The sequence below is a fragment of the Lepisosteus platostomus genome, chromosome 12 (assembly GCF_059453375.1).
Source record: "Lepisosteus platostomus isolate fLepPlt1 chromosome 12, fLepPlt1.hap1, whole genome shotgun sequence".
NCBI classification, from domain to species: Eukaryota; Metazoa; Chordata; class Actinopteri; order Semionotiformes; family Lepisosteidae; genus Lepisosteus; species Lepisosteus platostomus.
The window spans coordinates 9,594,362-9,616,711 of record NC_142622.1 but is presented as its reverse complement, the minus strand read 5'-3'; the positions used below and the strand labels follow the sequence as shown (position 1 = coordinate 9,616,711).

At 43.3% G+C, this 22,350-nt stretch overlaps 1 protein-coding gene across 1 annotated transcript; it reads left to right on the top strand.

The window, feature by feature from the left end:
- The first annotated feature begins 210 nt into the window (after positions 1–210).
- On the top strand, positions 211–19,021 carry cep76 (centrosomal protein 76). Its single transcript, XM_088600834.1, has 12 exons — positions 211–490; positions 1,852–2,007; positions 2,673–2,754; positions 3,163–3,387; positions 4,643–4,828; positions 5,491–5,588; positions 10,436–10,564; positions 11,168–11,356; positions 13,419–13,585; positions 14,207–14,540; positions 15,894–16,111; positions 16,886–19,021. Exons 1-12 carry the CDS (start codon positions 428–430, stop codon positions 17,022–17,024), a joined length of 1,986 nt encoding a protein of 661 aa, XP_088456960.1. The 5' UTR covers positions 211–427; the 3' UTR covers positions 17,025–19,021.
- The last annotated feature ends 3,329 nt before the right edge of the window (positions 19,022–22,350 follow it).

Here is a 22,350-nt window from a genome sequence, read left to right as displayed (position 1 = left end):
CTTATATGGTGCCTGATGAAAACTAAAATGACTTTTTGTTAGACACAAAATATATAACGAAAATGTCATTATCTTTTAAAAGTATGGACAAATATATAAATTGGGTGTAATATGTGTGCTATTTCCCTTTGCTGCATTTTATTTTGTACAAGATTAAGTCGGGCACTACAATGGATGGCTTCCCGCTGGCTTTTCCGCCACGGTTTGAAAGTTCTGTCTGCTCGTTGGTTGTTGTGGGGAGGAGACGAGCTTGACGGTTCAGACTGCTGCTTTCGAAAACCTGGAAAGCGAAATCAGCCCCCTTTTTTTTTTTTAGTTTGACCAGTTTCAATTTAAGTAAGCAGGGGGAGTGTGAAAGTAGTCACGTAATTAAATAAGTAACGATTTGTTCGTTGGGACTTCTATACAGTAGACGTCCTCTGTGAGCATGTCTCTTCCACCAGAAAAGGCTTCTGAGCTGAAACAGATCATTCACAACCACTTGACAAAGGTGAGTACAGTATTAGTCTCACCAGAGACGCCTGCATGCTTTGGAGAAATAATATGATCTTAACCCATCGTCCAGACTTTCCAAAGAAACGAGTCCGGAGCTTAAAGTTTGCGGGAATAATGTTGTAGCACTCGAAGATACTTATGAGCCACTTCAGTGAAAGTACAGGTAGCTAATGTGACAGGTAACAGTCCGTCTTTCTAAGCTGTTCCTGCTGTCATGTTTTCGGCTTCAGGTTGAGCATTCAGTCGGTAAGGTTTCCTCCTGGTTTTAGTTGCCCGATTGCTGTGCTCTGTCCACGGTTCTGAATTGTTGTCTGATCTCTTAAGTTCCGGACTCTGTAGTTGCCAACATTAAATAGTTCCTTTGGCCTACAGTTCTTAAAACAATTATTTGAAATCAACTCAAGCATTTTTCGAAATAATCAGATAACCATCATCGCACTCTGAAGACCCACTGGGGAAGGCCTTGGTACAGAACTGTGCTTCTTGTAGGTTCAGTGCGACTAAGCTTTAACGCATGCTACTGTATTAGCACTCAGAAAATGGGCGTATGTACCACGAGAAATCATATTTTAATGTGAAAATTTTAATCAAGATCGTGTTCAAGCTGTATGCGGCGTTTATTTGAAGATACAGTGTAAACAATTTTTGTTTTCGTCATTAACATATCTTCTACGGTAGTTTGATTCCAGCGAAGATGAAAGAAGGCCTTTGGTCCAATCCACCTCTTATGTTAGTAGCTGATTGCCGTTTCTTGCCTGAAGCCAGGGTACAGGCTACAACACAATGTCTGGGTAGTTTGATTCATAATACTCTCACCCTTTCTGGGATAAAGAAGTAATAATAATAATAATTGCTTACACTTATATAGCGCTTTTCTGGACACTCCACTCAAAGCGCTTTTACAGGTAATGGGGACTCCTCTCCACCACCACCAATGTGCAGCCTCCCCTTGATGATGCGACGGCAGCCATAGTGCGCCAGAACGCTCACCACACATCAGCGATCAGTGGGGAGGAGAGCAGAGTAGTGTAGCCAATTCATAGAGGGGGATTATTAGGAGGCCATGATTGGTAAGGGCCAATGGGAAATTTGGCCAGGATGCCGGGATTACACCCCTACTCTTTTCGAGAAACGCCCAGGGATTTTTAATGACCACAGAGAGTCCGGACCTCGGTTTTACTTCTCATCCGAAGGACGGCACCTGTTTACAGTATAGTGTCCCCATCACTATACTGGGGCATTAGGACCCACATGGACTGCAGTGTCTGCTGGCCCCAATAATGGCCCCACCAGTAGCAACCTAAGTTTTTCCCAGGAGGTGTATCTAATGGATGTATCTAATGGATGCATGTGCAGATCGATATCCATGGGAAGATCCGGGATGTCTTGGCTGAGACCGTGCGGGAGGAGCTGGGCTCTGGACATCACAATCTCTCGGAAGAGGACTTAATACGGGGTTTGCAACGAAGGGGGATCGTCGATGATGTCATGAAGGACCTAAGCTTTGTGCAGGTGAGTGTTTGATTCAGATCAGGATTACAATCCAGTTTATCTCGCGGTATCTTACCGACGCGGAAAACTATCTCTGTTTTCGGTTGTTTCCATTTTAACTCTGTATCTATGTTTTCAATAATAATAATAATAATAATAATAATAATAATAAACTTTATTTTATATAGCGCCTTTAAAGGTGGCTTCTCAAAGCGCTTTACAGGATGACAATAACAATAAATAAGAAGACTACAACAATAAATAGGAAGATTTCACAAGATAAGACACAATTACAATTACAACAATAACAATAGAGGAGACCGTGGAAGGTGGTACTAAGAAGAGCAGAGGGGTGAAGAATGGAACCAGTTAAGTAAAGGCTTTTCTGAAGAAGAAGGTTTTGAGTCTGGATTTCATGGAGTTTAGAGAAGCTGACTCTCGGATATCCTTGGGCAAAGAGTTCCAGAGCTTGGGGGCATAGCAGGAGAAGGCCCTGTCGCCCATACAATGTAGATGGGCTTGGGGGACAGTAAGGAGGGCTTACTTAATAATGAAGGAAGGACACTTATTTGTTGGGAAGTGTGCTGTTAAGTACATGACACTGTATAAGGGTGACTTGTTTTCCCCCCGTGAAGAAATCTCCTGATGTCTGTTTCCCTTCCCTCTGTGTGTGTGGCCTGGATTAGGAATTGCCAAGCAGAGAGGCCATCTCTACTCCTAAACCCTCAACACATTTTGTCGACAAGGAGCCAGCACAACTCAAGAAAAGTAAGAAAGACTTTTAACGATATGCAGTGCAATAATGTTTGGTCCATTCAGTTAAATTGGAAGAACTGAACTGGAAATTACCATTTACCATTTTAATGGCATATTACATAAAGGCAAAAAAAAAAATCTTACAATAGGCAGTCTGATTTACTTCAGGGTATGCGTTAGTGTTAGCTTTTTGACTCCGAAAATACTGGTTTAACAGTTCGCTTGTGCTACAAAACTATCGTGCAGTACTTCCTTGCTTTACTAAAAAGTAGAAATGGGACTTTTTTACTGAGTGTGAACATGAAGTAGTCCTTTTGTCACTGTTATTTATCGATTACTTTAAAATGAGCCTAATTTTAACTCCATAATCGCATTAATGGCCCATCGGCGTCTCCTAATTGAGGTTAATTTCTTTTCCAGCCAACATTGACCCAACGAGAAGGTACCTTTACCTGCAGGTTCTTGGGGGAAAGGCTTTTCTGGAGCATCTCCAGGAGCCTGAGCCATTACCTGGGCAGGTGTGCTCCACATTCACCCTGTACCTGCACTTCAGGAACCAGCGTTTCCGCTCCAAGCCTGTGCCCTGCGCCTGTGAGCCAGATCTCCAGGAGGGCTTCCTGCTGGAAGTCCACAGAGAGGGTCCAGGTCAGAGCCGTCTTCCGCAGCAACAGACTGGGACCTTCGTTCATCATTACACAAGCGAGAGTCCTTATTATCCCTGAGCGCCAGTTTATTTTACAGCAGCAGACAGTATAACTAGAAACACATCAGATAATCAATACTCGTATAGATGCTCAAGACAATCATCTTTTGAGCAGGGGTGTGGCTACAGGTACAGTATAAATGAGAACGGATATGCAAAGTGATGGATCCACATTTTTTAAGTTTAATATTTTATTCAAGAGCTAAATGCTCAGGGTAAGATAGGTTGTAGTAAATGTCAGCAAAAGTAATTGAGTGGAGGCTCATGAACTCAATATTTGGAGGAAGCACCATTGGCTGTAGTTGTGGTCTGTTCTTACGGTACCTTACACACCAGCTTAGTGCAGTTTTTGCCTGTTTTTCTTGGCAGATTTGCTCATGTTCTCTCAAGATACTTATCACGTATAAAAAGAAATGTTTAAATAACAGATTCTCAATAGGATTCAAGTCAGGACTTTGATTGGGCCACTTATGGACATTCACCTTCTTATTCCTGTGCAGTTTTTGCCTTATGTGTTGCATCATTGTCTTGCTGAAGGACACATTTTGCCCAAATTGTAAGTCTAAAGCAGGTTTTTTTCTCAAATTCTCCAGTACTTTGCTCAATTCTCAATCAGTCAGGTCTCTTCAGACATTTCTGTCACTCTCCTGCACTTGGGGTTAATTCCAGTAGCACCTGCGGCTGTATCCAGCTGCTTTATAACAGGGTTTGCGTCAGATGCAACGCTTTGCATTTAGACTAAAAAAAGTCCAATTTTGTCATGTCTGACCGCCAAACCTTTTGCCACGTGTTTGCAGTATCTCCTGTGGGATCTGGAATGTGTTTTACAGGGCTGGAGAGGCAACCTGATTTAGGCAGTGTCTGGGTGCTTTCCACTTCTTACAGACTGACGTCGCAGCGGTCAGTGAGATATTAAGAGTCTCTGAAATGTTTTCAAACCCTTCTCGAGATCTGTGCCTTTAGACTGCTTTATCCATGAGTTGTTTTGAAAGCTCTTGGGTCTTCATGGTTGAATCTTTGATTGACATTTGCTGCCTTACTGAGACAGGCACACTAATTCTGAAATCATGAGAACCACCTTTATGGCACGCACAGAGAGGCCACTGCTTGGCACATCGTGTTTGACCCAGAACTAGAGGGTGGTGTATTTTAACTACTTGAAGGGTCTCAGGTTGTTAATTGTTTAATTGTTTCTAGGTGACGGCAGTAAGATGGCAGATGCCACAACAATGTTGTCTATTAGTGATCCCATTCACATGGTTCTTATCAAGACGGACACATCAAGTGAGACTTTGCTAGTTTCCTCCTATTTCCTGGATTGGCGATCCGTCCTGAGTTCACCGAATGGAAGAACTACTTTAGCTGTGGAACTCCTGGGAGTGGGTAGGAAAATGAACATTTTAATTTTATTTTTTTGTTGAAACGTACCAAAATGTGGTTATTTTGAGTAAGATGGGTTTTTGACTGTCTTGTAGAGCTGTTTGTGAAAATTTAGTATCTGCTCAATGTCAGGCTTTTGAAACTATTTTGATAAGTAGCGTCCATACAACTTAAAATGTGAGGCGTCTAGTAGTTGCTTTCCCCTGTTTCTAATAATGTATTACAAAAAGTCAATAGCACTATTATTTGAACCAGCATGCCTCTAAGACATTAGTTTTCTGTAACACACTTGGGGATTGAATTTTAGTGTCTAATCCAGTATTCGGTAAAAGTAAAATCTATTTTTTTTTTGTATTTGAAGACTTCCCAAATTAAGGATTTATTAATCATCTGTTTTTGAAAACACATTTGATTTAAGCTAATTTATCTGATACCATTCCCATGATTTTAACAGTGTTTTGCAGTGTATATGTGTAAATTACTGATTTGGTAACCCTAACCCTAGTGCAATCCTAATTAGGATATAGCTCCAGCTCAGGTGCCTTGTCTCTGAATCTTCAGACATAAGTTCACCTTTGCTCTGGATCCAAAGATAGCGTCTCTGATCTTTAGCAGGTTTGAAGGAAAAAAGAGTTATTCTGAAGCTTCTTCATTCAATTCACCAGGCAGTGAGTACAAAGTGCCAGTTGGTGTCCTTAACATAAAACTGGAGCTCTACCCACAGCTAACTGAGACCTTGACGCCCGATATAATCAGCACGCAGGTAAGAACCTCTTCTTTTTCAGATAGATTGACTTGCCTGTGAAACCAACTGCAACAGAGTACTGAGATTTGACATGCATACAGATGGGGTTTGGGGGAACACATATCATCAGCATGGACCTTCTCTGGCATGGTGCTTCTCTGGCAGTTTTGACACTTTCATACCTTTGGGTCACACTTTGTGTCCTCCGACAGTTACTTGTGATCACTTTCCGGTTCCGGTCGAGAGGGAACGCTGGCGCATTTGGCTGCCGCTCCTCTCACCAGTTTTTCATTTCTATCTACTTATTTATGTTTTTTTCCCTTTTTCTCCTCGATTACATTGATTTCTAATTTATCTATTTTCATCCGCTTCACGTTACAAATTCACAAATGCGACTTCCACTGCATTGTGAACTTACTCAACTGAAGACCTTCACCTCTTGCTACCGCCTTCTCTGGATTTCCTTCCCGTCTCGTTTCATCAATCATGTCTCTGAGGTACACTGCACTGCAACTTCTTCAACTAAAACAAAGCTACTTCCTGGTCAAAGACACATTCGATTACTGCCGTTTTACCGGGATTTTACGACCGACTCGCTACATCCATCGCAGCACAGGACGCCGTTCTCTTCGTTCGTCTGCCTGCGGAGTCTCTACCCCTGCCTTTCGGCGCACGTCTGTAAGTCCATCACGTACCGGCGCCGATCTAAAAAATCTCCTCTCACTACCGCACCTGGACCGCACTCCGCTTCCCCCTGCATCCCCGAGACTGGCCAGATCAGCGCTACTCAACACCCGCTCCGTTAACAGCAAGGCTCTTCTTTTATGTGACATTATCAAAGAAAAACAACTGGACCTTCTGTGCTTAACCGAAACATGGCACAAACAAAACGATGGACTCCTGTTCAACCAACTAGTTCCTCCTGGATATGGTTTCTTTGACCTTCCGCATCTTTCAGGCAGAGGCGGGGGCATCATTGTTATTTACAACCTTTTTTACAGTCTAAGTCCTATAGCTATACCTCCTCCCTCTTCTTTTGAGTGTCTTGTTTTAAATGTTTCTATCCCCCAATCTACTATTATTGCCACAGTTTACAGACCACCCAAACCCAGTGGAGTCTTCTTAGGTGAGTTTGCTGATTTTCTCTCATTCTTATCCCTTACATTTAAAAGGATCCTTATTCTAGGGGACTTTAATATACACATTGATTCAACTTCCTCCAGTCTGGCTAAAGACTTCCTTTCTCTTTTGGGATGCTTTGACCTTGCTCAGTTTGTTTGTACCCCTACACATAACAAAGGACACACCTTAGATCTAATTATTGCAAATGACTCCTTTGTCTCCCACTGCTCCCCCCTTGATCTAGGCCTCTCTGACCACTTAGCCATTCTCTTTAATCTGGAATTACCTGTTTCTAACACTTCCCCCTCACGCTCTGTAAATTTCCGCAACTGGCGATCAATTGATCACCCAAGGTTTGCAAATTCTGTTCTGTCCTCCTTATCCTGTTTCTCTTCCTCTGACCCTCTAGAGGACAAAATACAGTTACTTGACAATGCTCTTTTATCTACCCTCGACACCTTTGCTCCTTTAAAAACTCGAACCATCTCCTTCTCTCGCCCTGCCCCCTGGTACAATGACCATCTGCGTTTCATGAAGGCAGCCTCTCGCAAACTTGAGCGTAGGTGGCGTCTTTCCGGCCTAAATGTACATTACCAGGCCTGGAGAGATTACTTATCTGATTATAAGGTTACTATAGAGTCTGCTAGATCCACCTACTTCTCTCACATCATTGAAAATCACCAAAACAATCCCAGACATCTTTTCTCCACCATCAACAGACTGCTCAAGCCAAACTGCCCCACCACATTACCTGCCTCATCACAACTTTGCAACACATTCTTAGATTTCTTTAGTTCTAAGATTGACAACATCCGGCATCACATTCTCTCCACTACGGATATAATTTCCACACCTCCTCCCTCCTCATCCAACTTCTCTGGTTCCCGTCTCTCCAGCTTCTCTCTTCTTGACTCAGCATCCCTAAACAAACTAGTTACGCGCATGAAACCCACCACATCTATTTTAGATCCCATTCCCACCACTTTATTCCAGTCCTGTTTCTCTTCTCTCTGTCCCATTGTCCTCAATATAATACATGAATCCTTGAGCACCGGCATTGTACCAACGGTCCTCAAAACTGCTGCTATTACCCCAGTGCCAAAGAAGCCTAACATGGCTCTCGACAATCTTAACAACTTTCGCCCCATCTCCAACTTACCCTTTCTCTCTAAAATTCTAGAACGTGCTGTCACACTTCAGTTACATAACCACCTCATGACAAACAACCTTTTCGAACCCCTCCAATCTGGCTTCCGTCAACTTCACAGCACAGAAACCGCCCTAGTCAAAGTCACCAACGATCTCCTAATAGCTTCTGATTCTGGTTCTCTTTCCATACTCATCCTTCTTGATCTCAGTGCTGCCTTTGACACTGTTGACCATAACATCTTGCTTTCTCGTCTCGAGACTGTGTTTGGAGTCTCTGACACTGCCCTCAAATGGTTTAAGTCTTACCTCACTGATCGCTGTCACTTTGTCTCTCTCAATGGGTACAGGTCTGAAATTGGTCTTGTCAAGTCTGGTGTCCCTCAGGGCTCAATACTGGGCCCCTTGCTCTTCAGCATTTACATGTTCCCACTTGGTCAGCTTTTAAGATCACATGGCCTCAGCTTTCATTTTTACGCTGACGATACTCAAATATACATCCATACCAAACCCGACACTGATGTGGCTGTCTCTATTCTATCTAATTGCATCTCTGACATAAAAATTTGGATGACTCAAAACTTCCTTCATCTTAACTGTGACAAGACTGAAGTCATGCTTATTGGTACCCCCCATCAACTTCGTAAAGCCAGTCCTGTAACCCTGTCTGTAGATGGCTCTGTACTTGAGCTCCAATCAAAATTGAAAAACCTTGGGGTTATATTCGATTCTGGCTTAACATTCGACCCACATGTACAGCATACTGTCAAAACATCTTTTTTTCACCTTAGAAATATCGCAAGACTACGCCCTATGCTATCATTAACTGTGGCTGAAAAGCTGATCAACATATTTGTATTCTCTCGAATTGACTACTGCAATGCTCTGCTCCCTGGGGTATCTAAATCTACTCTGAACAAGCTGCAGTATGTCCAAAATTCAGCAGCCAGAATCCTGACCAGATCTAGTGCAAGTGTTCACATTACTCCTATCCTGGAGTCCTTGCACTGGCTTCCGGTCAAATTCCGCGTAGACTTTAAAATCCTCATGCTCACCTACAAGGCTTTACATGGCTTGGCACCTCAATACCTGTCTGAACTTTTATCGCCCTACTCCCCACCTCGCAACCTCCGCTCTTCAAATTCTGCCCTCCTTACTGTCCCCCAAGCCCGTCTACATTGTATGGGCGACAGGGCCTTCTCCTGCTATGCCCCCAAGCTCTGGAACTCCTTGCCCAAGGATATTAGAGAGTCACCTTCTCTAAACTCCTTCAAATCCAGACTCAAAACCCTCCTTTTCAGAAAAGCCTTTACTTAACTGGTTCCATTCTTCACCCCTCTGCTCTTCTTAATACCATCTTCCACGGTCTCCTCTATTGTTATTGTTGTATTGCTGTAATTATAATTGTGTCCTGTCTTGTGAAATTTTCTTATTTATTGTTGTAGTCTTCTTATTTATTGTTATTGTCATCCTGTAAAGCGCTTTGAGAAGCCACCTTTAAAGGCGCTATATAAAATAAAGTTTATTATTATTATTATTATTATTATTATTATTGTGAGATTAGTGCTTTATAGATTGTGCTGTTGTTGTCCATGGAAATATACAGTATTACCTGTGGTTTTATTTGGGAAGTCACAATTCATTTATCTGAATAGGTCCGTTTTATAAGAACCCTGTATATTAGTAGTAATCGTTCCAAATGAGGGACGATGACAACACAGTGTTTGATCCCTGTTTATAAGATAAGATCATACAGTTTCTTGTATTAGGAATTTGTGTTTTCGCATAGCCCCAACTTGCTCTCCATGAGACACACAGACAGGGAGAGAAAAGCTTGGGGTCAGAGCACAGGGTCGGCCATTTATAAGGCACCCCTGGAGCAGTTGGGGTTAAGGGCCTTGCTCAGGGGCCCAACGGAGTAGGATTTCTCTGCCGGCCGCGGGATTTGAACCGGCAACCTTCCAGCCACAGGTGCAGATCCTTAGCCACAGAGCCACCGCTCCGCCCACATTCTGCCCTGTGAAGAAAGAAGCTGAGCTCCCCCCACATTCACTATTACCTACCTGCTCACGAGAAGAGGGCCTTTGACTCCTTTCTCCTCTCCAGCTGTGATCTCAGCTGGAAATAGGACTGCGCGCACCATCCACATGCTCTGCGCTTCTCCAGCAAGGCTATCGGCATTGGATGTCAATCTCATTTGTGGGAAATAGCTTGGATTGTACACAGCTGCTGACAGTCGTATCACTCTTCTTTCCAGTGGATTCAGCTCTCGTGTGGTCTGACAAACATCACAAACGTCGGGCGGCGGTACTGATTCTCGCCCGTTTTCACAACTGGCATTTCTCTTGGGTGCCAGAGCCCCAATGAGCTCAGAGTGTCTATTGAAATGGAGATGTGTATTTTCTGGAAGCATCATAAACATTGCCAGTCACACCCCTCAAGAAGTCCCAAACATTGCACCAACACGCAGGCTGCTTCCTGCTTCCATTCTGCTTCGCTTTTCTTCCTAATGGTAAATGCCAGACGAAGCCAGATTGTGGGTGGGAACTGGAGTTTTGCGTTGCCGCTGGTCAGTGGGTTTTATGTTCTTTTCCCAGCAAGCCCTGGAGCGACAGAAAAGCGCAGAGAAAGAGCGTTTATTCCTTGTCTACGCCAAGCAGTGGTGGAGAGAGTTCCTCCAGATCCGGCCTTCACACAACACAAAGCTGGTCAAGATCTTTGCACAGGTTGACACCAGACTAATTTTATTATGTTATTATGTTTCACATTAAATAGATTTTTCATGGTGCCTGTTTCTGTAGAAGGACATTTTAATTGGATTTTTGATGCAATTTCGTGTCTAATGCAACGCGAATGGTAAAATTAACAATCAGGTGTCAAATCTTTAAACACCAATTAATATGTTGAACAGTCACTCCCTGTTGTTGTAGTGTGTCGTATAAACTTAGTGTATAAGTGTGAAAAGAATTGGGAAATCTCAGTAGAGTATCTGCTGAAAGCCTCAAGGTACTGTACGTAAACCCAGCTGCTGTGCTTTTAAGATAAAGCTTTAAAGTCTTTGGACTCTGAGGGTATGAGACAGAGGAAGATCACAAATGCACTGCAGAGGTGAATTAGTTTAAAGAAAGTTCAAAACATGTCCCTCTTGAGGGAGGCAGAGGTTCCAGAATTGTAATGGCTTATAATATACATTCTCCTGGCAACAAATTAAAGTGTCTCTGACCTCTTCCGAAAGAGAGGCTCTCAGGGCAGCTGGCTGCTCTGTGCCAGCCGCAAGGAAGTCTTTGTCCCCCAGTGGCTGAGGACTCTCTGCTCTGTGCTGTGCTCAGGACGAGAACGGGACAAACCGGCCCGTGTGCTCCTATGTGCGAGCGCTGCGCGCGGGGCGGCTTCTGGACACCCCGCGGCAGGCGGCGCGCTTCGTCAGCCTGCTGGGCCACGAGAGGGCCCCGGTCATCGGTGGCGGGGGGAGGCAGGAGCAGTGGTGCACTCTGCTGGCCTTCCTGTGCAGGAGCAAGGTAACTCCGTCCGCCCGAGACCCCATATCCCTTCATCTCCTGCCTGTGTACCGTCAGACAGTACACGGTGCGGTTTGGCGTTGGAGCTTTTGTCTGAGGACAGCCCTTTGAGCTCTGCATCAGATCATCGCTCCAAATAAGCGTTGGTTCTCAGCTGTGATGACACCCGGAGAAGGCTTCACAGCCGAAACGTTGTGTTTTCTTTCTTCTCTTTTCAGCGTGGAATAAACCTATTAATTGTCCCTTATTAAGATGTTGACAATCACCTTCTTTGGAACTGTGCTTGAGCTGGGGTAATTCAACTAGTTGGGGTGAAACATGGGGGTAACTCGAGCCCTTATGATTGTTTTAATATACAGATGGGAATTCTGGTGCTTCCCTTAATATAGCCATTTCCTCCTCATTCGTACGGTTAGCCCCCTTGCATAGGCCTGTTGTTTCTGTATTTTGCAGCATCCTATGACATGAGGGAATATTAATTACAGTTATGATTTTTTTTTCACGTTACTAGTATTTTATATTTGCCATCTAGCGTATGATAAACTCACATTTAATATCAAGTCTCTGACAAGTTCTCCAGTACTCGCTGCAGATATAAAAAAAAATATAAGTGAGTCCTTTTAAACACTCTTTCCGTGTTTTTTACCGGTGTAAATTTGGAAAAACCAGTCTCCTTTTCTTTTTGTCTGGAGGGCGTGCTGCCTTCTTTAAATTAAAGCCTTTAAATGTAAGCCTGTTGTAAGACTAGTCTGTATACAAGTCAAAACTTGCAGTGCAGACTTGTGTTAATTTTTAGTCATCTCACGGTGGAGTGGGAAAAGCATTTTCTGGATCAACCCTGGAGTGTAAATTGTTATCATGTATGTCTGAAAGAGTGAGTTGAAATACGGACCATCAAGAGAGTCCGACAACCAAACCTGTCTAGAGTCTCAGTTTTACAGCATGTCCTCTTGGACACGGTGGTGGTGTCTTCTTAATTTCTGATTTTAAAAAATTAAAGTAATCAAATTTGGTTTATTATACAGATATGTTGATGAGTAAAAATCAGTCATATTAAGATTTGATTTTTTCTAAACATTTGCTCAATACGCCTTTATACTGCACCTACACCAGAAATATTACCTGTGAAAGATCCCCTAGCCTTCTCATATTCTTTTTGGAATATGGAATATGGATTTCCCTTTGGAGATAACAGTGTTTGTCTTTCAGAAGTCAGACATAAGTCACACGCAGAAACTAATGTACTTTAGGTCACACATGATCCCTGGACATCATTTCAAGTAAGTCCATTTAGCATCAGTTCCCGTCAGTATCACTGCTCAGGCTAGGTTAATAGTTCTGGGAACAGTCTGTCATCTGGACTGCCTCTCCTGCTCTTCTTCTGAAGGGTGATGTCTCAACTTCCAAGAAAAGAGAAGAAAATCCTTTCCTGGAAATTACATTTATGTAAATAAACGTGTAATTCTCTTTCCTTCCTGAGGATATTTCTCTGCATTGTAGACGGTGTAAACATGCACTGGATGTTTTCTGTGGTACAGGACTGCATTTAAATGACTGCATGTCGGTGAAAATAGATTTAGGCTTTTTTTTCTTTTATACCCTTATTTTTAATCAAAAACATTTTTAAGAAAAATACATGTTGTCCACGACTTTATTGATTGAGTTAACATATATTTTAAACACTTTTCTGAGACTTTAACCCACAATGGCTTCTATTCGTTGTGCACCACCTGTCTGTTAGATTAAGAAAACTTAAGAAAGTTTACAAACGAGAGGAGGCCGGTTGGCCCCTCCAGCCTGTTTGTTAGTCAGTAAAACTGTTAAAATGTAAGTAAAAATAATTTAAAAATTGAGCTGTTTTTTTTCTAGCCTTTTTCCCCAGCCACATGAGAGTATTTGAAAAGGTGAGTATTTTTTTAAAGGCTTCGCAAGGCAAATTCTACCTGAGCTCAACTGTCGTCCAATCTGCGGGCGGGTATATCGTAGGTGCTTCAGTGCCTCGAACGATTGCACGCCCGATTCGACGGCACCGATTCCTCAACTGCCGCCGCCTTGTTTCCAGGGCGACTGCGAGGATCATGCCACCCTCCTCTGCAGCCTCCTGCTGGGCTTTGGCCTCGAAGCCTACGTTTGCATAGGGACCAAGGCTAAGGGAGTGCCCCACGCCTGGGTGATGACCTGCGGCACCGAAGGAGCCGTTACTTTCTGGGAGAGTCTCACCGGGCACAGGTGGGTGAAAGACTTGGGCCCTCATCTGAAGGCTAGTTTGAAATGTGCCACTTCTGTCCTCAGAACGGTCATTTCAATGTGAGCTAGCCTGCTGGGAGGAAATCTGTGTTTTCTAATCTTTATTTGGTCTTTAAAAAGAGCTTTGTTTCAGTCTACGCTGATTTTTTTTAAAATTTAGGAGCCCCATGCGAGCTAAACTGTCCATTACAGTACATCAAGCGGTGTGTTGTAGGACCTGAATCAATTCAAATCACTTCACACGTCGCTAGAGTAGAGATCAGGGCAGGGCTCTGATTGCCTGCGAGCTGTAATGACTGGTCTCTTACTGGCTTTACTGGTCTTCAGGAAGACCACCCTGCAGGGGTACAGAATGGCAGACCTCTTCAGAGCACAAACCAATTACCTTAAGAAAAGTCAATGGGTGCCCTGCATTTGTGGGTCTGGTAAATAATCCCTGTAGGGCTTGCAGATCAGTACTCTTCCCTTATGCCAAAGTTGTATATACGCTTTTGGGGAACTTTCCCAAGCAGGATTTTGGGGGGGGTGTTTCTATAATAAGTGAAAACCATCTGCACCCAGGCTGATGCCCGCGTTAAGGTACGGCTGACTTCTATCGCCCAGGTACGTTCACCAGCCCGTCAACCCCGATGACCCCCCACTGGCGCGGCCGCCGAAACCCTCCCACCCCTACAAAACCGTCGGCTGCGTTTTCAATCACAAGGCCTTCCTGGCCAACTGCCAGGCCTCGGACGCCGTGGAGCTGTGCGTCTTTGACTTCCGCAACGAGTCGCGGTGGAAGGCCATGAGCGAAGACGCCCTCCGGTCCGTGTGCGCCCCGGGGGCCACCACCTCCCTCCCTCCTGCCCCCCCTCTGTGCGCCCCCGTCATCGACGCCGCCTCCGCAAGCAACGAGATGGAGCTGCAGATCAGATACCTGGTGTCTGAGCACAGGAAGGTAACGGGAGCCGTTTCTGTCATGGCTGCGGTGTGATAGTGGTTCTCCTGGGTTTCGGTAATAATAATTATTAATTAATAATTGCTTACACTTATATACCGCTTTTCTGGACACTCCACTAAAAGCGCTTTACAGGTAATGGGGACTCCCCTCCACCACCACCAGTGTGCAGCATCCACCTGGATGATGCGACGGCAGCCATAGTGCGCCAGAACGCTCACCACACACCAGCTATCAGTGGGGAGGAGAGCAGAGTAATGTAGCCAATTCATAGAGGGGGATTATTAGGAGGCCATGATTGGTGAGGGCCAATGGGAAATTTGGCCAGGACGCCAGGGTTACACCCCTACTCTTTTCGAGAAACGCCCTGGGGTTTTTAATGACCACAGAGAGTCCGGACCTCGGTTTTACGTCTCATCCGAAGGATGGGCAACCAAATTCACACGCCACCTCTTCCAGACAAGCCACAGTTTTTGTAATTTATATTCGTATTGTCTGCATGACATGCATTGCATTTATGTAGATTAGACTTAATACCCCAGGTGTCTATCCTGTATTCCTCAGCCTTTGTATAAGAGCTGTACCGCTTCTAAGGTGTTTGATTACTCTCTTTAATTTAGTCTCATTTGCAGCTTTGATGAGGTTATTGATTATATCAAAATCATCTGTGGAAGTCAGAGACATCTTCGGCCCTCAGCCTGATGCCTGTCTCTTATTTTAAGGGAGTTTTATGGATTTCTACAGTTTTTGATTTGAGGATTAACATTTTATGTGAGAGCTTTTCTGGAAATCTCAATATACCTTATTCTAGGCCAACCTTACTTGTATTAATTTCTTCCACAGCTTGTTCAAAGAAATCTGGCAGGTTAGTTAAATAAGACCTTGCCTATTATGTAAATGGAATCTTTTATGAAACAGATGATCTTCTCATTTCAGTTATTAATATTTTTTCAATATTTATACATGAAATAGATGGAAGACTATCCCGTCTGTATTTCCATGGTCCACTTTGTATCATATTTGCCCTTTTCCAATCGCTGAGAACCAGCTTTGTCTCGAGGGTTTGTTGAGATGCCTTAGTGATGGGTTGTTTATTAAGATACAGGACATTTCCTTCGTTACTGCTAAAAAAGTCACCAGGTCCGGCCGATTCAATGCGTGAATGACATTTTGGCAGGAAGAACAGCTTTATGCTTTGACATTGGCTAACAATTCAAAAACAAATGATGATGAAACGGATTGAAATGCAAAGAGTGGAAGGCAAGAGCACACAAGGAGATGTGGCCGGGAAGAGAGCCACAGAGCTGCTGCAGTAAGGAAAAGCCGCTGTTCCCTGCCTCCTCCGCTCTGCAGGACCTGGGCCTGACCACGGTGTGGGATGACCACCTGTCTTACCTGCTCTCGCCCGCCCTGGCGGCTTACGAGCTGGAGCGCGCCGCGGGGGTGTCCTGCGGGAACGAGGAGTTTCAGGACGCCGTGAGGAGGGCTGTGCCTGACGGCCACACCTTCAAGGGATTCCCAATACACTTCATCCACAGGAACACCAGAAGGGCGTTCGCTACTTGTCTAAGGTACGCAAAGCCGGTCTCCAGCGCCAGCCCAGCGTCCGAGCAGAAAGTGTCGGGCCGTGCCCCGAGGCGGTCATGATCCCTGGGTGGGGCTGACTGATTTATGATTGATTTAGCAAAGCGATTTCTAAAGCAGTTGATTTTAACCCTCGGGGTGGTTTTCTGGAAATGCCTTCTCTCCAGGAGCTAGCTAGGGACTGGAAAGATCTCCTAAATTTTTGCGCCTCTTTCTTGCTCTCTCTCGCTGGTGCAGATCGGGGCAGTCCTTGCACAGCACTGGCTAACAGCTTCAGCAGTGCTGTACTTTCGTTGGATAGTTTAAGAAATAATGTGTCTGACAATGTGTCACACACAAACTAGCAGAACTGCTCATATCCTAACAACATTCCCTACCTTTTGCCTTTCTTTTTTGTTGGAGGAATTTATGAAGGTGCCGTACAATTGAGGAAATAGTTGTGTCGTGTTGCATTGTAGAAGTGTGATTTTAACCCGTACATGAAACAGCCCATTCAAGATGATTTTGTAGCTTTGTTTTTATTTGAACAGGACCAACCAGTGAACTAAAACAATAATCCAATTCCACAATATCAGGTTAGAGAACAGAAAAAATACACAGCATGAAACATGATGCTTGTTGGCCAAATTGGAGGTTTTTCAAGGGGGTTATTCCCGTTGCGAATGATAGACCAGCCCGATTCAGATGTCAGCAGGTAGCGCTGTTGAATCTGGGGTGCTTGAAGACAAAGGCCTGACAGCGCTGATGTTACCCTTTCCCAGGTCCCCGTTTTGTGACGAGATTGTGTGCTGCCGAGGGGATCATGTGAGGATTGCAGTCCGAGTGAGAGTCTTCACTTACCCTGAATCTGCTTGTGCTGTTTGGATTATGTTTGCCTGCAAGTATCGTTCAGTACTCTAATGGTGCTCTCCACTAGGAATATTCTGTCCATCTTGTCTGTTTTGCAGTGTTTTGTCAATTTTTTAAATAGGACATCAAAGTAACAGTTTGTTTTATAGATTGTAAGATTCTGTATTTATACTGTATACTTTTAAAAAATAAATATATATATTTTTATAAGAAAACAGTACAACTTTAATATCTTGGAGTGATATACTGTAGAAGCTGTTGTACATTTTGTCTGATAGTACAAGCTAAGAATAATTATTTGTAGCCAACGATATTTTGATCATGTTTGCTGGAATTGTTTACAGAGTGTCACACAATCACAGCAAGGTTTAGAAATCACATTAGCATGATTAAACAACTAAGCTTTATTCAAATCTGGCATCCCTGTAGCAGTTATAAAGGACCCCAAATTCTTGATTTCTCTTGGACATTTTTCTTAATCCTCATCCTCACATCCTCACAATTATAACATAACTTGCACACACAGTAAAAAACACATATGGACACATGCGTAGTTGTAGTTTGTTTTATTATGTTGGAAAAATAGATTCATCCCTTTTTTCTTACTTAGGTTAGGCACAAATTAGAAGAGAAGCCTAATATAAAAATATTACAATTTGTCCAGAGCAATTCAACACCTGTCAAATGATCCATTAAAGTATTAGTTATATGGCCTTGATTCAAAGGATACTTGTACTGGCCTAGAATAAATTAAAAGGGTATGTTTTTAGCTAGTATCCTTTTCTGTCCAGTATTCCCTCTTTATCATGATTCATTTTATGTAAGCAGTTTAAAAAAAGTGTTCTTACTTCAATGAAATCAAGTTTCAAACAATTTATACTTTGAGGGTCAGAATTCAGTAGGTGTTCCAGGTCTCTAAGACCTCAAGAGCTGGAGACCTTTGAAAAGTTAAGACGATGATGAGCTCAATTAGGTCATTAAGAGCAAAGATGGGGCAACCAAATATACCTCAGTACAGCCTAAGAAGAGATTCTGTCTAGATTTTAGTAGGCACAAATACATTAAGAAATGCTTAATCTTGCATTCAGTGAATGTGTGCTTGTGGGAAACGTGATGAAATGGTCAAATGTATGCTTTTCGTGAATGTATTTTTGGTTTAAGCCTTTAATCTTACAGATTGTTAAGAGAGAACAGCAACACTAAAATGTTCCCATGGTAAATGCTGTAGCCAAGACAAAGATGAAAAATGCAGGACATTACTCTACCTCCTTCCTTTTGATGTGTTTGTACTGGGATGGGACAGGACAAGGCGATGTGTTTGGAGAGTGCTCTGGGCTGACTCCGATGTAAGTCATAATAAAAAATTAACAAAAAAAACACCCAGTGACAAAAAAACAGAGCATTTTCATGGACGTGTTTTTGCCTTTTGGATTTTTTAAGATGGACACGATTGTAAAGCAGCCAAAATGTAATGGAAAAAAACAGACGAAGAAGGCTGTTTACAGAGTCTACCTCAGTTTCTCAAAGCTCTTGATTTTTTTGGTGTTTCATGAGATCTAGAGGTTTTTGTTTTTTAAGGGATGGTGTTGATTTCAGTGTCTGTGCGTTTTGCCCCATTGGTCCAGTTCGGTTAGTAGCATATTCACCTAAACTCTTGAGACATGCAGTGTGATTAGTTCACATTCTGCAGATTCTGGGTGTGAGTCTTTAAAGGACCTTTCTGTGCTGAACTCACATGCTGTGTTCAAGGTTATATCCTTGTCTTCCAATTACATTGCTTGACCTATATATGCTAAAAGACCTGAATTGCTATTTTTGTGTACACTTAATCAGAGCCTACTATGATTTTCTCATTCATCATACTTTTTCCTCCCTTTTTTGTGCAGACCACTTGCCCTGCTTGTTTTGACAAAGGATCGAAACAGCGGTTTAATCTTGTACAGTTTTTAAAATATATGAGTTCTGGATTAAATTTTTTAAATTCATTTTCTACTAATTTATCAAATTAATTTTCTATCTCCAATAAAATCTGAATAATGTATTAAAAACGTGTTTCCTTTTGTTTCAGCTATTTATTAATATGTTTAATATTCCTTTACATGTAAAGTAAGTGTTCGTCTGCCTGCTTTGCAAAACCAGCTATGCGCCCTGTTCACGTGTGCTGATCTCATTGTGAAGCCACAACTTGTAAGTTCTTTACCCTTCAGCCTAGTCAGTTGATGCTCTGCAATAAAAAGTGAATAAAACGTCCGGACAATTAGACCTATCCCAACAAACAAGAGACACAACACCGATTACACCCTGGGCAGGATGTCAGTCCATCACAGGGCAGACACACAGACATGCTCACACCCACACCAGGGCCCAGTTTTCACAGAAGCCAATTAATGAACCTGGATGTTTTTGGACTGTGGGAGGAAACCCACGTGAATTTGGGGAGAACATACAAACTCCACATACTGTACATAGCACCCCAGATCCTGAATTGAACCCAGGGCCCCAGTGCTGCAAGGCAGCAGTGCTAACCACACACGAATGCCGCTCTCTGGATCTCTTAATACGCAATATCATATGCTCTCCGTTGCTTGTTCAAAGAATTTTAACAAGTTGGTTAGGCAAGACTACTTTTTCTAAATCTTTGTTGACTATTCTTTAGGATTTGATTTCCATATAAGAACTCGTTTTTAGTTCTAATAGTTTCTGTAACCTTACGTGTAATAGAGACTTACTGGTGTATAATTTTTTAGTTCATCTTTCTTCTTAAGGACAGGCACCACATGAGCAGTTCTGCAGTCCACGGGTATGTGGCAGCCGGCAGTAGTGTTATAGCGCTTCAGCAGATCTGCCACCAGAGGGCGCTCTGCCCTCAATTACATGTACATCGATTCACACGTGAATCTGTTAATTAGTGAAGGTTGAGTATCACATTCTTGCGTGGGTTTCATGTCGGTTACAAGGGATTCACGGTGGTAGCTGGTGTGAAGTGGTCAATATAGATGTTTTTTTTTTTTTTGTGTGTGTTGCAGAAGTTTGGTTGAATGAATTTCCATTGTAGTACCTTTTCCTTTCCACTGTGGTTTATCCTTGTGCTCAGGCCTCATGTGCCACCCGAGGAGAGGTAGGCCTGTCACAGGTTATTACCCCTTTTTATAGCTAATAACCTTTTCATATACAAAGTGAAATCAAGCTAGCTAGATAGGGTATGAAACACTAACTCTGAACAGTGAGAAGGGTGTACAGTATAAATACTGTATATATCTCTAGATGAAGGTTAATGTGGCTTTAGGAAAGGTAGTTCCTGCTGAACTAACTCGTTAGAGTTTATTAAACAAGCAGTAGCTGTAATGGATGTGTACAGAGTGTTTGATCTGGTATATCAGAGGACAGGAGGCACTTTTTTTTATGGGGGTCTGGAACATGCTATCGAACGGTTCTCAGAAAAGGGCTGGATGGGATCCCCACTGAGGTTAGCTACTAGCAAACGACCTGATGCTACTCCTTACTAGTGAACGGCGTGCAGCTCTAGACCAGTGTAGGGAGCTCCAGAGAGACTGGAGTGAAGAGAGGGGACAGCTTCACCTCTGGAATTAAAAAAGGAAAAGGTAGCTCTCGCCTGATGACCTTTGACAGACGGTTTAGAACACAACAGCAGTAAAAAATGTGCATATGGCTTTTTTTTAACTTCAATGCATGAAAGTAAAAGAGAAACCAAGTTCGGCAGCTACATGTATTGTGGAAAACAACCGGAAAAACAGGACAAGAGGACAAGAGGAGTGAAATTCCTTTCTTCAACACTAGATGGCAGGAAAAGAGAGGCAAGGCTTTCTTTACCTAGTTTCCAAGCTCTTGGAGTGCAACACGGCATTCTATAACTTAAAATTAAGAAATGTTCAATGTATCAATGTTATGATAACTAAAGCAACTGCATAGTAGATACATTTACCGCTTTGCATTTACATTCCACTGTCTACTGAGTGAAAAAGAATATTAGCTATCAGTACATGAATCACGTGGTGAGCTGGGATGCTTGCTGGCACCATAGCGTATAATCTATTCAGCTTCATCAGATAATTCATCCATACATCCATTTTCAAGAAACCGTTTATTTCTGCTGAGGGTTCCTTGAACCCAGCACCAGGCGTAGAAGCTTCGAGAGCTAAGCTGGACATCAGGCTCCTATAGCAGGGCTTATTCACAAGCTAATGGACAACATACAGTAGACGTACCCGCTATTTCAGTCTTTTTAAAGAAACCATGTGCAGTCCCTTTTTTCTTTTTAAAACTGATGAAGCATCCGCAGAACCAGTAAGATTTTCATTTAGTGGGGATTAAATTTAAAATTCACAACCTAAAAAAACCTTTCAAGAATATACTATCTCATTTGTTTCCTATGTTGAAATAAACACCATAAAATTTTCATTGGAAAAGTATTCTCCCCCCTTTGCATGATCACTCTTTAATAAGCTCTGCCTTAACCATAATTTGCACGAAATATTAATTGAAATCCGCTGGTGTGTTTTCCCACTGGATGTTAGCACGTGTGGTACAGATATGCAGAGTGAGATGCTCAGACCAGCCAGTGTAGAGGTCCTTATTGCTCACGAGCAGCACCTTGCCTGCAGGAAATGGGGCAGCGCTGCAGGCATCGCAGACCCCCCGAGCGTAGGAGCGACAGGCCAGGGGGAGTGGTCAGCTCACTGCCCGCACACTGTCCCCTGAAGTCCGCCGACCAGGAACTTGAAGCAGGGGCCTCCGGATGTCACTCTCTTCTCCCAGGAAAAGGAGGCCGCACGGAGTAGGCTCTGAGGATGCGGACAGCTCGCTGGAATGCCCTCGCTGGCAGGCTGGAGGGCGCAGGAAAGGCTGGAGAGGAAGGGATGAGCCACCAAGGTTCAAAGCCATGCTGAGCCCTGAGAGCTTCACAGAGAGCAGGGGTCCATATTTTCAGGCTGGGCAGGGACCTCCGAACTGGGACGGTCGGGCTGGAGGTCCCCAGGAGTCGGACTAATTCAAGGCACACGTCTCCTACAAAGTCCAGGCCGGTTATGGGCTGTCAGCACGGCCTCCTTGTGGGCAGCTCTCAGGGGGGCGCCTGGAAAAGGACAGAGCCGATTTCCCGTTTTTTGTGGTTTGTTGGGAATTGTCGTAGACGCCAGTGCTAGCAAAAAAAACATGAGATGTTCAAATTATATGTACTGGGGGGAGTGCTTTCGGCCAGGAATGAAATCAGAAAATGGATCAGAAAAATAACACCACTGATCCAAATCAAGAACTCCAATCTGATCAGATCTGCATTTTCTGTTTGTCTTAAAGCTGATTTAGAGTCGGGATTATATCACATTTGTATTAACTGTAACAGGATTGTGTCTGTATAAAC

Bases quoted from the DNA above. Each gene is read 5' to 3' on its own strand.
- cep76 (XM_088600834.1), top strand. From the start codon at position 428: ATGTCTCTTCCACCAGAAAAGGCTTCTGAGCTGAAACAGATCATTCAC. The intron at 11,357-13,418 runs GTAACTCCGTCC...CCTTGTTTCCAG, and splicing joins CCTTCCTGTGCAGGAGCAAG to GGCGACTGCGAGGATCATGC. The intron at 13,586-14,206 runs GTGGGTGAAAGA...TCTATCGCCCAG, and splicing joins GAGAGTCTCACCGGGCACAG to GTACGTTCACCAGCCCGTCA.